At 38.0% G+C, this 17,064-nt stretch overlaps 1 protein-coding gene across 3 annotated transcripts in view; it reads left to right on the plus strand.

Moving 5' to 3' along the window:
* DOCK10 (dedicator of cytokinesis 10) overlaps nucleotides 1-17,064 on the plus strand; it is a gene marked incomplete at its 3' end in the record, with an annotated part of 192,013 nt that overhangs the window by 108,744 nt on the left and 66,205 nt on the right. For all 3 annotated transcript variants that reach the window (XM_036755279.1, XM_036755281.1, XM_036755280.1), the window contains 4 exon segments: nucleotides 9,570-9,692; nucleotides 12,589-12,668; nucleotides 14,536-14,723; nucleotides 15,247-15,312. In XM_036755279.1, the coding sequence (XP_036611174.1) occupies nucleotides 9,570-9,692; nucleotides 12,589-12,668; nucleotides 14,536-14,723; nucleotides 15,247-15,312 (457 nt within the window).

Here is a 17,064-nt window from a genome sequence, read left to right on the forward strand (position 1 = left end):
AGAAGTAATTATTCAATTTGGAATGAGCTGGCAAAAAGTCCAACAGAGTTTCCAAGGAGACAAACTGAGTTAAGTATCCCTGACAATAGAACTAATTATACACTTGGGATAGAAAAGCCAACAAATCCCACCATCATCAACTGTAGCAATATCAGGTTAGTGGCCCTGAAGTAGGCTAAGAAAACGTTATACACCACTGGTCTGAGCCACGTACATTTTTAATTACATCAAATTAATAGTGTCTAGGATGATGTATTTCTTATATGGTTAATGGGAGGATGTATAGTTATACTAAATTTCCTGTTAGACCATGTGGCTTGTCAGACCACAGATGTTTTAAAATGTCTTCTCAAACTCCTTTATATCATGGAGATAGTACAGCATGATGGATAGAGAGTTGCATTTAGTCAAGAAAACCTAGGTTCAAATATTGCCTCAGACTTTCAGTAACTCTATGACCCTGGCAAATCACTTAACCTCTCAGAGCGTCATGTTTTGCATATGTAAATGATTGTTCCTACTTCACAGGGTTGTTGTGAGAGTCAAAGGACATAATGTATGTAGAACAATTTACTAGAGGGGTGTGTGTGTGTGTGTGTGTGTGTGAGAGAGAGAGAGAGAGAGAGAGAGAGAGAGAGAGAGAGAGAATATTCTGACTTTGTGGGCAAATGGTTTAAATAGAAATTGTCATAGCCTTACCAAACTGGATATCACCCATGTCATTTTGCTTAATGATGTTGCTTGTCCAGAATTTTATTCTTATGGCAGTGCTGTAGAAATTTTTCCTTTCCCCCTATATTATCCAGAAGAGTCCTAACTTTGAAATATTGTTGGGTTTTTTTTTAACTTTAAAACATGACTCTGAAGTCAACCGTGTCACCATAGTATGGTAGAAGTGATAATGTAGCTCATAGCTCATCAATTCACAGATTAAAAAAATAAAACCTGCTTGGCCTAGAATTGTTTTTACTCAGGTCTAGTCAAGATGACATTTGATTCTTATCACTTGTGAAAAATCTTCTGTCCAAGAGGAATTTGGTGCTTGGCCCCTTTTTTGGCAGGGGGAAGGGAGGCCAGCTGTGGTGCCATTTTACAATGAAAATATTATCTTTTCAGCTAATCACGAGAGCAGATACAGATGGGCTATGCTAGATTTTTAACACTCATTTATTTGACCCTTAGATATGTGTCAAGTTGTCAAGCATGAAAATGGAACTTCTATTCCAGTGTCTCTTTGAAAAATAATACTTCTAAATCTAGTGGGCCAGAATTCCTTCCTGGTTTCTTCTAAAGCCAGCCTCCTCTGACAGTCTGAGCCAGCAGTCAGATTTTATTTTTCCTTGGTAATAAAAATAGATGATTTTTTTCCCTAGTGTTTTAAGTTTTACAAAACACACAATGTATTTTGTCTCATCTCTTCCTTATAACAACCTAGTAAGGTCGGTGCTTTTGTTATGCCCACTTTATAGATGGAGAAAGTGAGGTACAGAGAAATTAAGTGGAGCCCTTGGTTCCACCACTTGTAAGTGTCAGAGGCAAAATAGATCAAGTCTTTCCTGGATCTAAATTGAGTGCTCCTTCTACTATAGAGAGCTGCCTGTCTTCATAATTCTTTTCAAATTAAGATGAGTTCTTGCATTCTAATTCCTTCATTGGGGATGACTCTCTTCCGTATCCTCCATCTCGGTTGCTCTGGTGCTTTGAATGATTCATGTCATGAGATGTACTGCAGTTTCTCCACATCTAGTCCTATGTGATCTGCACCCATATTTTACCATAATCAGTGCACTAGAGATCAATCAGTAAGACTTTATTAACTGCCTACTGTGTGCTAGGAGTTCTGGTTGCAGGCACTGGGCAGACAGATACACAACTGTGACAGTCCTTGACTTCCTCTTTTATCCCTGGCACAATGCCTGGTACATAGCCTAGTTTACACATACATGGCACTTGATAACTGCTTTTTGTTTGTCTGATAGATTGTTCTCTTTGTATCTCAAGGGTACCAGTCACAACTTCAGCTATCTATTCCTTAAGGTTTTTTCTCACTAACTGACCACCTTTTCCTCTCAGCCATCACTGGATTCAAAGAACCATCCTTTTGACTTCCCTCTATCATTGAGTTCTCCTAAGTTTTGAGACCTACTTCACTCAAACCCAACATATCTGCCCTATCTTGGTTTTGCTTGTTTTTTGTTGCTGTTACTGTCCTGGTGGTCATTTTCAGCACCTACTTCCATTTCCCTTTCAAATCCCCTATTTCTATCCACAGACCACAAGAATCCATTTTTATGGTTTGTTATGAAAAGATAAAGCCTAAAAGAGTATCTTGATCTGATCAAGTACATACAAAAGAAACCCATGCTCATGTGACCTAATTTTTCAAAGCATTAAACAATTGCTTCCGGAAATCTCTAAAAGAAGGAAAAGTTCCAAAATAATGGAAAATATCATGCAAAAAGACAATGACAACCACCAACCCTTAGACCTGCATTCTTATTTCTATCGAATATTTGTCTAGAATGATCTAAATCCAGTATGGTAAATGTGCATGGAAGGTACCTTCTATGAGCAGGAAAAGGGGGAAAATGGAGTATTTAGTGAGCCAGCCCAGAAGTCAGGAAGACCTGGTGAGTTCAAGTCCCAATTCTTATACATGTTGGTGATGTGACTCTGAACCAGTCACTTAATTTCTCAGTGCCTCAGACAATGAATGGTTCCCACCTATAAGAATCAGAGCAGGTGACAATTAGCATAGAGAAAGGAGTTTCCGTACTAGGAATTCCATATCACAGTACAATCATTGGCCCAACCCAAAGCAAACAAATAAAACCAGAGAATCAAGCAGATGAGTGGGTTTTTTTTTATCCTGAACCACATCTTTATGATCACATAAATGACTAGAATGCTAGAAAATATATTCCATGTATGTATTAATTACATGTTGCTTTATTGAAAGCATTTGATTCAGTAAAGCAAAATGCAGCCACAAGGATTCTATCTCCTACAGAGTACCTCATGACATCAAAACATTACACAATATTCCATGACAGGTACATCTTCGTTCATTTCATTCAGTGATCCCCCTGGCATCAGATATGGGGTTAGGCAAGAAGATCTCTGTGTGCCAGAGGACCTCTTGGGTGTGTTAGCAGATATGCCCTAAGATCCAAAATAGGATTTCCTTTTGATGGAGAGACTCTAAATGCATCAGAGTCTGTGATTTCATTATCTTTGGGAATTCCCAGTATAGGAACTCCCTCTACCAACACCAATCAAAAAATATATATGGCTTAGTAGGTCCTAGGGCCCTGTCTACAGTACATGGAAGGTACAAGTTGCCTAGAGTAACATACTTCATAAGTGTCAAAGGTGAAATATGAACCCAAGCCTTCTTGATCCTAAGCTCAGCACTCTATACCCCATTTCAGGAGTAGGAAACCTGATATGATTTGTTCAGTAAAAGTTGGACTCAGTCAAAAGGCCACACCCAAGGACCTAGAAGGCTACCTGTGGCCTGGAGGTTGCAGGTTCCCCACCCTATCCTATGTCATACCACCTCTCCTATTTAGAGATAACATCATGCTAATTTATGAGAGGCAGTGTGGCTGGTTGATAGTGCTGGACCTGGAGTCAGGAAGACCTGAGTTCAAATCCTTCCTCAAACATTTACTAACTGTACAACCTTAGCCAATATAGCCTATATGTTAGCTCACATGGCCTATTTGAGCCGTGGTTTCCTCATCTGTAAAATGAAGGTATTTTACTAAATGACCTGTAATGTCAGTGCTAGCTCAGAATCTACGATCCTATAAATTGATGAAGCAAGTCATTGGATTTGAGGCTTCCTTACCCTCGAATTTGCTCCATCCTTATTTGACGGTTGTTTCATTTTTGTTTTGAATTCACCAAACATTTATTGAGGCACTGTGCCAAGCTCAGGAAATGCAAGCATAAGCAAGACAACCTAGTCTCTAGGAATTTACAGTCTAAGGGAAAGAAAGACATGCACACAAACAGTCATGCTACAAGAGGGAATGAGATCAGTGTGAAGGAGAGATGCAAGAGAGTACAGAGAGAAACCAGAGTGCTACAAGATCATTTGCTCATTCTTGTCATGAGCTCAGCTCTCCTGAGAGCTCCATGTAAATGAGCAACTCCTTTGGCAGGAATGGGGGTGAACACATCAACAATTTGTCCTACAGCGACTTGATTTAGTCATCGAGGGAGCAGACAGTCTTTGGGATGACTAGATAACGAAAAAACTGTTGATTGAACTGAATTAACATTCCCATAGAGTGAGAAACAAATGTCATACTACTTCCAACATGCCAGTCACCTGAAGTGAAACCTGGTGTAACATTTATGCTTAAAATGATTTGTCCTACACAGATTTATTTTCGTGTCTTTTTTCAATTGTAAAATAGAACAGAGAAAATTAGAAGGGCTGGTTATATTAGTTGAAACACACTGCTTCTGAGAACAGGCTATGCTTGTTCTTCCATCACCCTTTTTCATATCATGTAAGAAAATGTGATCTTGTGATTAATGGTCCATTTAAAAAAATTTAAAAAAAAACAAGTGAACTTGAGTTTGAAGGATTTAAAAAGTAATGAAATACTCTAAATAGAGTATACACATTAGCAGAAATTAAAATCTAATATCCTTCTGACACTATTAAGACTAATTCATAGGACCATATATTTAAAGTTAGGTGGGAATTTTGAGGTCATTTAGTACAACTCCCTCATTTTACAGTTCAGGAAACTGAGTCACAGAGTGTTTAAATGACTTCACTGAGATCATAGAATTAGTAAGTAACATAGCTGGGCTTAAACCCAGGGCAATTGACTTCAAATCTAATTATAGATGTTCTGTTTTTCTATTATGAAAGAATAAAAACTAGCATGTAGGTATTTCATTCATTCTTTCAGCACACATTTGTTAAGCACTTAGTATGTACAGAGTCCTGTGCTAAGGGCTAGAGGAAATACAAAGTTTGAGTAAGACATCATCCCTGCCCTCAGGGAGTTTGCTGTCTAGTAAAAGTGATATCTCTGTGGCCACGTGTTTCCCAAGTTCACCGTTATTCAACTCCAAATAAATTTCCTAACAGATATTTTCATGGCACCAGTAGGGTAGCACCATGGCATCAGAAGCGAGTAAGAGAAACACAACTAGATTGGATTTATGTTCTTTATTCTATAGCCTGAAATGTTTATTGACTCACATACCCTAGTCTCACCTTTGCCCTGTCCTAAAAATGAAACAGACAGCATATCTATCTTGATTGGAAATATCTGAGTTCTGATCATCGGCATCTGCCAGATTCACCAAGTTCTCTCATCCTCTGCATATCAAGTGCTACTTACTTTCCCTGGGAAAAAGAAAAATCAAACTAGAGATGCTCAATTAAGAGTTTCCAAAATGATAAGTTTTAAATATGAGTTCAAATGTGACTTTTATAAAAGAATACAAATCGAGTTCCCAATTCTCATATTCACCCTTCTCCCCTACACTTTTCAGGCTTTTAAGTCAAGATGAATGAATAAAGAAAGAATGAATGAATAAAAAAAAATTATTTAGGACTTACTGTGTTGTAAGCACTGTATTAAGTGTTAGGAATACCATTACCAAAGTATTTGCTTCAAGGACCTTATATTCTCATGATGAAGACTACCCACAAAGAGAATTAATAGCTAGAGTGGAGCACTTTGGTCTAGAAAGTTACAGGTGTATTGAGTGGGGGAAGTGGCCACAGGAAAGTGTATTCTATCTAGGGACAATGTCACAATTGATTTGATTATGTTTCATAGTTCCAGAATTGGAGGGGATAGGGTTGAGAGGGGAACAGTAATGGGTACATGAGTAGCAACTAACTGACTGAATAGGAGGAGTCCACTGGACAGTAGGTAATAAAATAAGACATGATACCTTGAGCTTTCCTGAAATTGTGATCTGATAAAGGCAGTCACTAATCAAAACACTGGCATGAAATTTATTCATGGCAATAGGAAATTTGGTAAAGGGTATAAAAAGTGAAGACATTTAATTATGGTGCAGGGAAATGGCCAAACTTCTCCTTTGCCCCCTCCCTTTGAACTGGCCACAGGAGTTCTTTCATGCTGCCTTTGCTTCTATCATGCTGTTGGCCTTCCAAAGATAAGACAAATTGCTATGAAGGAATGATATTGAAAAAGAAGATTTTTCGAAGATGGTGGCTGGAAAGCAGGGACTTGCGTGAGCTCCCCACCATGTCCCTCCAAAAACCTATAAAAATGGCTCTGAACAAATTCTGGAACTTCAGAACCCATAAAATAACAGAGGGAAGCAGGAATCCAGCCCAGGACAGGCTGGATGGTCACTGAATGAGGTCTATCGTGCACAGAGTGGAGGGGAGCGGAGCTCAGTGTGGGAGGCAGCAGGACTAGCCAGACCAGGAGCTGGGCAGAACAGGCCCTGGCACCCTGAATCAGTGAGCTGTGGCAGTTACCAGACTTCTCAACCCACAAACACCAAAGACAACAGAGAAGGTTAGTGGGAAAAGCTGCGACAGAGTTTGCAGTTTGGCCACCACCCCAGGGGCAGCAGGGGAGGTGCAGCTACAGAACTATAGCTGCAGTTACTTCCGGCCCCAGGCCCACGTGGTGGGAGGAATTAAGTGGCAGATCAGAGCAGGAGTGAAGAGCCTGCTGAAGATTTGCGTCAGGTCCGGGTGGGTGGTTCTTGAGGAAGGAGGAGTGCTGGGGTGGCAGAGCTGGCTATATAGAAATAGCTCTGAAATCAACGGCACATCCTCTCAAGCTTGGAACGAAGTACTCTTTGCTCTACAAGCAGTCATACCCCTACAAAAAACTCAGGGGTCAAGTAAGTTAGCTGGGAACATGGCCAGGAAGTGAAAATGCACCCAGATTCAGTCTCAGACTTTGGAATCTTTCTTTGGTGACAAAGAAGACCAAAACATACAGCCTGAAGAAGTCAACAAAGTCAAAGAGCCCACACCAAAAGCCTCCAAGAAAAACATGAACTGGTCTCAGGCCATGGAAGAGCTCAAAAAGGAGTTGGAAAAGCAAGTTAGAGAAGTAGAGGAAAAATTGGGACGAGAAATGAGAATGATGCAAGAAAACCATGAAAAACAAGTCAATGACTTGCTAAAGGAGACCCAAAAAAATACTGAAAAAAAATATTGAAGAAACCAACACTTTAAAAAATAGACTAACTCAAATGGAAAAAAGAGCTCCAAAAAGCCAATGAGGAGAAGAATGCCTTGAAAGGCAGAATTAGCCAAATGGAAAAGGAGGTCCAAAAGACCACTGAAGAAAATATTACCTTAAAAATGAGATTGGAGCAAGTGGAAGCTAGTGACTTGATGAGAAATCAAGATATTATAAAACAGAACCAAAGGAATAAAAAAATGGAAGACAATGTCAAATATCTCATTGAAAAAAACCACTGACCTAGAAAATAGATCCAGGAGAGATAATTTAAAAATTATTGGACTACCTGAAAGCCATGATCAAAAAAAGAGCCTAGATATCATCTTTCAAAAAATTATCAAGGAGAATTGCCCTGATATTCTAGAGCCAGAGGGCAAAAGAGAAATTGAAAGAATCCAAAGATCGCCTCCTCAAATAGATCCCAAAAAGAAAACTCCTAAGAACATTGTCGCCAAATTCCAGAGCTCCCAGGTCAAGGAGAAAATACTGCAAGCAGCCAGAAAGAAACAATTTGAATATTGTGGAAAAACAATCAGGATAACACAGGATCTGGCAGCTTCCACATTAAGGGACCAAAGGGCTTGGAATACAATATTCCGGAGGTCAATGGAGCTAGGATCAAAACCAAGAATCACCTACCCAGCAAAACTGAATATCATGCTCCAAGGCAAAATATGGACTTTCAATAAAATAGAGGACTTTCAAGCTTTCTCAGTGAAAAGACCAGAGCTGAATAGAAAATTTGACTTTCAAACACAAGAATCAAGAGAAGCATGAAAAGGTAAACAAGAAAGAGAAATCATAAGGGACTTACTAAAGTTGAACTATTTTGTTTACATTCCTACATAGAAAGATGATGTGTATGATTCATGAGACCCCAATATCATAGTAGCTGAAAGGAATATGCATATATATATATGTATATATATATATGTGTGTGTGTGTGTGTGTGTGTGTGTGTACATATATATATATATACATATGTGTGTGTCTATGTATGTATATGTGTAGGTATGTGTGTATATATATATACACACACACACACACACAAAGGGCACAGGGTGAGTTGAATATAAAGGGGTGATATCTAAAAAAAAAGTCAATTTAAGGGATAAGAGAGGAATATATTGAGAGAGGGAGAAAGGGAGAGATAGAATGGGGTAAATTATCTCACATAAAGGTGGCAAGAAAAACTGGTTCTGTAGGAAGGGAAGAGGGGGCAGGTGAGGTGGAATGACTAAATCTTGCTCTCATTGGACTTGACCTGAGGAGGGAATACCATACACACTCAATTGGGTATCTTACCCCACAGGAAAGAAGGAGGAAGAAGATAAAAAAGGGGGGATGATAGAAGGGAGGGCAGACAGGGGGAGGAGGTAATCAAAAACGAACACTTTCGAAAAGTGATGGGGTCAAGGGAGAAAATTCAATAAAGGGGGATAGGTTAGGGAGGAGCAAAACATAGTTAATCTTTCACAACATGAGTATTGTGGAAGGGTTTTACATAGTGATATGCATGTGGCCTATGTTGAATTGCTTGCCTTCTTAGGGAGGGTGGGTGCGGAGGGAAGAGGGGAGAGAATTTGGAACTCAAAGTTTTAAAAACAGATGTTCAAAACAACAACAAAAAGTTTTTGCATGCAACTAGGAAATAAGATACACAGGCAATGGGGCATAGAAATTTATCTTGCCCTACAAGAGAAGAAGAGAAAGGGGAATGGGAGGGGAGTGGGGTGACAGATGGAAGGGCTGACTGGGGAATGGGGCAACCAGAATATACGCCATCTTGGAGTGGGGGGAGGGTAGAAATGGGGAAAAAAATTGTAATTCAAACTTTTGTGAAAATGCTGAAAGCTAAATATATTAAATAAATTTAAAAAAAAAGAAAAGGAAGATTTTTCACTGATGTTTCTATTCATAGCTCTAAGTAAGATGGGGCTGGGCACCAGAATGCCAAAATTTGCAGAGCACCTAACACCACTGGCACTTGTTTAGCCAATATAAAGAGTTATACCAAGTTAGTAAGAATAATGGTTGCCCAATAGTAGACTTTTTACTGCCCTTACCCATGTACATATCAACAGTTTCCCAAGTGAATTTCTCTCTTCGATGGCACTGCCCTTTCTTGCAGCCTCCCCATCAGCAAACTCAAAGTATCCTAATCTCTGTCATGTGACCATTGGACCTTGTGCTCCTTGACATGTGCTGTTCACCCCAGGCACCAGAGTTGCTACCTATGATTCTTCCTTTAATAGTGCTTTTTGTCTTTTTGCCTTTAAACTTTGATTTGTAAATTCTCAAATCACAACAAAAAAAACCTAAACTAACATAATCAGTTTCATTTTCTTGCAGATCAGTATTTAAGGATAACCAGGGGAATGTGGACAGAGACTCAAGATTTTCTCCACTGTACAAGCAAGAAAGTAGCAAGATTTCCACTGAAGACCTGATTAAACTGGTATCAGATTATAGGAGGTATGAATTTTGGGCACTATTGCAATGAAGCAAGATTTGGCAAGGTTTTGATGATTTCTGTGTGGTCTCTATAGAAAGGCATCAAACTCTCAATTAATTTATTGTTCAAACTGTAGCAAAACTCGGTCAACCAATAAGAGTGATCTTCATGTTTCTTCACAAACTGCTAGATTGTATCTTTCTAAAGCAAGTGTTCCAGAAAAACAGAAAAGGTATTTGAAACATTAAGGAATAGTTGAGTGCTGCCAGAGAGGAAAATAAAACCACTGACTGTCAGAGTAGGAAGAAGGAAACAATTATGAGAATCTGACATCAGTGAATTCACTATCCACCCACCAAGCCTACTTGTTGTTCACGTAAATTTTAATAGCAGGTTTTCAAATTGTGTGGTGGGCATTCATCTGTACTGCCAGGTTGGGATCCTTTCCTATTCCCCTCCATTTTTAATTATTAAATATTTTTCTCTCTATGTGTAAGTTTGAGCAATATGAGGATTCTTTTATTAAAAAAAATCACATTTAGCAAAACTGATAATACCATAATAATGGGACTAGAGTCTTGATGGTTGATCCCAGGAAACTCTATTGAAGATATGTCTTTCTTAAAACTCAATCAGAGAATTTAAGACTTGAAAGGATCTCACTGGCCATCTAGTCCAAACAATACCCAAAGGGGATCACCAATATAACATGCCTGATAAGTTCTCTGCTTAAAGAACTCCAGAGGAGAGACCCACTAACTACCAAGACCACCCATTCCATTTTTGGATAGTTCTGATGGTTAGGAAATTTTGTTTTGTTTTGTTTTCTTGCCATCAAGTCTAAATTTGTCTTTTTGTGACTTTCACTCCTGAAGCCTAGTTGTGTCTTCTGAGTTCAAACAAAACAAGTTCAATCCCTCTTCTATGTGACATCGCTTCAAAAACTTGAAAACACACACACACACACACACACACACACACACACCAGTCTCCTCTAATATAAACATATCTACTTTCTTCAATCTCCACGTAATATGATACCCTCCACATAGTAGGTGCTTACTAAATGCTTGTTTGTTGACTGATTCAAGGCCCTTCATCACCCTAGTTGCCCTCTTCTAGATACTCTCCACATTATTAATGTCCTTTTTAAACCATGTCACTCAGAACTGTACATAGTCATCTAGTCTAAACAGGAGTCTAAACAGGACAGAAAGACATTATTCCTGGAAGTTATCTCTTAATATAGCCCAAGATTGTGTTAGTTTTGGGGCTGCTATATCATATTGCTGATTCATACCCAGAATGCATTCCACTAAAACCCCAGGATCTTTTTTTTTTCCAGACAAACTACTTTCTTAAATTTCTCATTCATTCTATATTTATGAATTTTTTTAATCTGTGGCAGACTACATTTATTCATACTCAATTTCATCTTATTAGATTCAGCTCAATGTGCTGGTTTTAAGACCTTTTTGGATCCAGTTGTTAACTATTCCTTGATACTTCATATCATTTGCATATTCGCTTAGTATGCTGGATATAGATTTATGCAAATCATTGATAAAAGTATTTAATGGAAATAGAACAAGTACTGATCCCTGGGCTTCTTCACTGGAGATCTCATGACAAGTTGTTATCAAACCAAATCTTCTACAGCTACTCTTTGAAACAAACCATTTATCCAATTCCAAAAAGATCTAATTATATCATTGTCTCCTCCACATCTCTCCATCTTCTTCGCAACAATAGTAAGAAATACTTTAAAAACATGCTTTGCTAAAATCTTTGCAAACTATATTTACATTTCCCTGTTCTACTCGTTCAGTAATCCTGACAAAATTAGAAATAATATTACTCTGACACATCCTGTACTCAATGAAGTCATGTTGGCTTCTTGCAATCTCTGCTTCCTTTTCTGGGTGCTAAGTAGCCATCTCTTTCATAATCTGTTCTGGAATTTTCCTAGGAATCACACAAACCAGCTTTGTAACATGCTGCTATTGGCCTACAGCCTAAACGACCACTGAACTAGATAAAACATTTACCTGCCTAAACTAATAACTACATATCCTGATGAATTCCCGAAGTCTGGTTTATGTAAAATTATTTGGATTGCTTGGTTGTTAGTCTGAATGGTTAGATTGCTAGAGATAGAGAAATAGAGAGAGAGACATAGATATAAATGTAGATAAACTCATATATAATTTTAAGTAAGAGTGTGGCATAGTACATAGCAAGCTAGTTTTAGAGTATCAAAGACCTGAGTTCATGGCCTACTTTTGACATTGTAGGATACAGTGCAGAGAGTCCAAGCTCTTGAGTCTGAGGTCTTTGGTTCATATCCCACCTCTGAAGCTTAATGCAAAGACTTGGGCAAGTCACTTGGGTCTCAAGTTCCTCATCTATAAAACTGGAGATTGGACTTGATGGCCTTTGAGGTCCCGCCTAGCTTTAGATTTATAGCTCTATACATACTAGCTTTGGGACCATAGGTAGGACACCTAAGGTCCCATTACTGCCAGGCAATTCTCTAAGAATCTAAGTTATAGACAATGTGAACATCTTTATCAGTGGAGGGAGTTTCCAAATCAACAGTTCTTTCCACCAATAAAAATAGCTCTAAGGGAACAAAATCCATAGTTAAGGTAGAAAAACATAGCAAGTGTTTACTTAACTCTCTGCCTTGACTCTTTCCTAGCTACCTCTTTCAGTATCATTTTAGGTTTTCATTTCCAGAAATGAGATAAACTAAGATATACTAACGTGTTGTAGATTATTTATAGTCTTCTACATTCTGTGCCAGAATCTCCCCAACTTTGTCATGGATAATGAAGAGCAGACTAATTTGTTCCTGTGTTTTGGTGATAATTCATCATTGTTCTCGTCATTTGCTCTCTCTTCTCTTGTTTCTAGGGCAGACAAGATAAGCAAAACACAGATCATCCCTGGAAGCCTGGATATTATAGTTGAAAATGTACCTCTGGAGCATCCAAGTATGATAAGTCATCATCATTGATTGTCGTCTTTTAAAAATTCATTCTGATATTTTTTTGGATGGGAGCAGAGATTTGGAGTGGCATGTTAAAATCAAAGTCATCATTGTACTGATGTCATTGTCATTGTAGTGATGTCTTCCTCCACCAAGGCTTAATATAAATACATAGAGCAAAGACCATTGCCAAGTATGTGAGTTGTATCCTAGCCATCTATATGAGCACAACTAGTTAATAGTGAATGAAACCAGACCCCTCTCATTACAAATAAGGGAAATTCTCTTCCTCATAGTATGTCAAAAGTATCATTGATTTGCATAGGTTTTTCTTTTTAATAGAACATGGTATACATATATACCAGCTAGTTAAAGCCAGTGCGGTGTAGTTGACAGAAGGCTGGCCCTGGAGTCAGGAAGACCTGAGTTCAAGTCTTGTCTCTGATGGATACTAGTTCTGTAACTCTGGGCAAGCATGTAAGCTCTCATTGTCTCAACGGTTCTCTGAGTGTAAGTTATAGATGGTTGCTGATCTATATTCAGGGGAAGGAATGTCCAAACTGGGAATTCTCCACACTGATGAATCATAGATCCAAACCTTCCCCAAATTACAGTACCACCACCCCCCCAAAAAAATCTAATTAAGCTGGTAAATGGGACACTGGGCATTTGTGAAAAAAAATAGATTATATGGAGTTATTCCTTAGCTTTTCTATAGTAGCTTTCTCATTACTATAAAAATACTTCTTGACAGTCTTCACCCTCCTTTATTATTAGAGGAGCTAGGTATTGCAGTGGATAGATAAAGTGCTGGACCTGGAGTTAGGAAACTTGAGTTCAAATCTGGTCTAATATTCTTACTAGCTGTGTGATCCTGGGTAAGTCAACTGATGTCTATCTGCTTCAGTCTCTGGTAAAATAATAGCACCCATCTCCCAAGGTTATTTGTGAGGATCAAATGAGATAATATTTGTTTGCAAACCATTAGTTACTATATAAATGTACTATATACTATTATTATCGTATCTGATGTGGTATGAACCTGGAGAACATTACATGATATCTTCATTACTTTAACCATGCTCGTTTCCCCCCTGGATTTTTGCCATGCAATTATTTTAGCATGAGATATAGCAAGGAATCTAATCCAAGCCGTCTACTCTTAACTATTTTAATATTGATCGTTATGAGAAAGAGAGAGAGAGAGAGAGAGAGAGAGAGAGAGAGAGAGAGAGAAGCATGAACTGGGCTATTTCTTTTGACTGTTTGGGGAATCAGAATTTTATCTGTCCTTGAGCAGAGGAAGGAAAAAAAATGAGTCAAAATGATGGCTGAAATATTCGTTAGGAGAGAAACATTAGTTGAAGAGATGTTAGAACTCTGCTCTTTATCATTAAAAATATATTACAATTGACTAATGCCAATGCTATTTACTCAACAACACATGCAAAATTTGGTGGGGTGTCAGGGTGTGAAAGCTGGGATCTTTGGAAATGTTATAAACAAAAGTCACTTGCTTCTTTGAGACATTCCTCCGCCACCTCCTTAGTGCCATACATTTCTAGAATTACTAAGGATTCTAAGAGGCAAGAGTGAGGAGGTAGTTCATTCCAAAAATGGAGGACAGTCATTTATACAAAGGTAGGACATTAAATGCCTTGGGGGTCCCCCACAATTAGAGAGTGGAGTCACACCTGTGTGTGTGTGTGTGTGTATACATGTATATATGTACAGATACACACACACACACACACACACACACACACACACACACTTTCTAGGTTGAGAGGTTCCACTGAAATCCCTTCAGGAAAGTTGATCCAAAAAGAATAAACATTTGACTAATAGTTTTATGTTCTCTCCTTTTGAAGACTGTGTGACCTCATCCTTTACCCCCATCAAGCCTTTTGATGTGATGGTTCAACAGGAGCCCACGGTAGAAGTGGAAGAATTTGTTTATGATTCAACCAAGTATTCCCGGCCTTATCGGGTATATAAAAACCAAATTTATGTCTACCCAAAGCACCTCAAGTATGATGGGCAGAAATGTTTCAACAAGGTAAGCCTTCCTTTTCTGAGAGTGCCTCAAACTTTTTGCCCTTCATGACACCTACATCAGAGGGAACATGTCTAGAAAGTGAAATTACAGAGTGCTGAATGCCAAGAGCTCAGAATAGAAAGCTATTTCAGGGAAAACTGATTACTTTTGAACTGCAATGGGATTCCCTTTGGTATTATAAAGGGAAATGCAGTTTTGTGACTTATGCTAACAATCTTTTCTGAAGTTCATCCTAAAAATTTTCTTTTGGCCACATTTTTATTGTATCTTTTAAATGTGCTCCAAAAAAAGCCATGTCTAAAATCCTATTGTGTTTGGACTTTTGTCCTGTGTAATGAGTATAATGCTTGTTTAAAAAATTCCCAGAATCTGCTCCTATGTTTTTCAACCCCATGAGGAAGGTCATGTGAAATGTGTTCTTTGGTGTGAATAGGAGCTACTTATTTCAACACTTGGATTTTTTTTTTGGTGGTGGTGGTACTGAATAACAAATTATAACTTCTCTTTCCCCTTGCTATTTCAGGCACGAAATATAACTGTGTGCATTGAATTCAGAAACTCAGATGAAGAAGGTGCCAAGCCAGTGAAGGTGAGCCAAGACACCAAAGAGTCACAGAACAAAAAAAAAAATGGGAAAGAAATAACATACTTTCCTCCAACCAAAGAGGGATATTTTATTTGAATTTAGTTGAAAAAAAGAACAATTTAATATATTTTTTCCTATTTCCTGAAATGAACTTTTTAAAAAAAAATAGCAATCATTAGCTGGAGCCATTGGAAATGTCAACCTCAAGGCACTGCTTTGACTTGAAATGATTTAAAAAGAAATTTTCCTTGTTTCAAATGAATGTGAAAAGCTTCCCCCTTGAGAAGTAGTTGCCCTTTACCAGAAAAGAGCCCAGCTCTCACCTCCTGTATGTTTGATTCAAAATATTGCTCAGTGGGCCAAACTTCCAAAGCTTTGTGCAGAGACTGCCCCTACAATGGCCTGATTACCAGCACAATAGACCATTTGGACACTTTCACTTGTGGAAGGCATGCCTGTAGGGCCAAATGGGAACTCCACGTTAAGTGGTTTTGAAGTTAGAATGTGAAAGTATGTGCCTGATGTTGTTAATACAATTTTAAAGGATCAATAAAAATGTATATAGTACATAGAATTCTGCTATGTTACCCTACATAATTATTGAAGTATATTTAGCCAAATATATCTTTTCAAGGTTTTGTTTGTTTATATTTTCCAAGTTATAAGGTTAGGAAAATATAGAAAAAGAAAATCTGGGGTTTTTTTCTATGTAAACAGCCTTCAGGAAACCTAGAAGTAATCCACTTGTCAGCACAAATTGAAATGGGAAAAAAGGACCACCCTAGATTTGGGGTAGAGGGGGAGTTGCCATTTCTGTATTCTAAATTCATTATGAAATTCAATTCAACAAATCTTTTTACTGTCTACTATGTATAAGGCACTGTGCTGTGCATAGAGATAGAATGTCAAAAACAAGATAGCCCCTACACTCAAGGAGTTTACATTCTACTGGGAGTGAAGATGGAGTGAGATATGTAGACAGATAAAGATAACACAAAATATTCAAAGTAATACAAATTAATTTCAAGAGGTAGAAAACACTAGCAGCTAGGCAAATTAGGAAAAGCTTTGGTAGAAGAATCTGAGTTATACTTCAAAGGAAGATAGGGATTTCAGGAGGCAGAGGTGAAGCTGGAGTATACTAAACAGCTTTTAGAATTATCCAGAATAATGGCATGCTGTTGAATGTTAGTGAATGGATAGTCATATCAGTAGCTTGCATTTATGTAGCGCATTATGGTTACAAAATGCTTAATCAACAAGCATTTATTAAGTGCCTGTTGTTTGTTTAGTTTGGTGCTATGTGCTGGGAATATAAATTCAAAGAATGAAACAATCTCTGCTCTCCAAGATATTTAATCCTTTTAACATGTAGAGAAAGTAGGCTAAGCGATATCTCTGTTTTATAGATTAAAAAATAAGGCTCAGAAAAGTTATGTGATTTGTTCAAGGTTATATAGCTCATTAAAGGATAAAGGCAGGTCTTAAACTGATGTGTTTGTGAGAACTAAAGAAATCACAAGGACAGTGGGTACTAAATCAAAAATATAAGCCACCAACATTTTTTTAAAAACCAAACATTAATTAATGGAGAAAAGTTACAAACTGAATTGGAGTCCAAAGTCAAATTGTAGGATTTCGCACATATAGGAGATTGAAATAATGTCAGATTTGGAGACATGATAAGGAGGGGGTGCCTCCATTTGTAGCACAGTTTGATAGTCAAAATTAATTAGTTAACTAGAAAATGGGAAA

Source organism: Trichosurus vulpecula, chromosome 4 (assembly GCF_011100635.1).
Source record: "Trichosurus vulpecula isolate mTriVul1 chromosome 4, mTriVul1.pri, whole genome shotgun sequence".
Lineage (NCBI taxonomy): Eukaryota > Metazoa > Chordata > Mammalia > Diprotodontia > Phalangeridae > Trichosurus > Trichosurus vulpecula.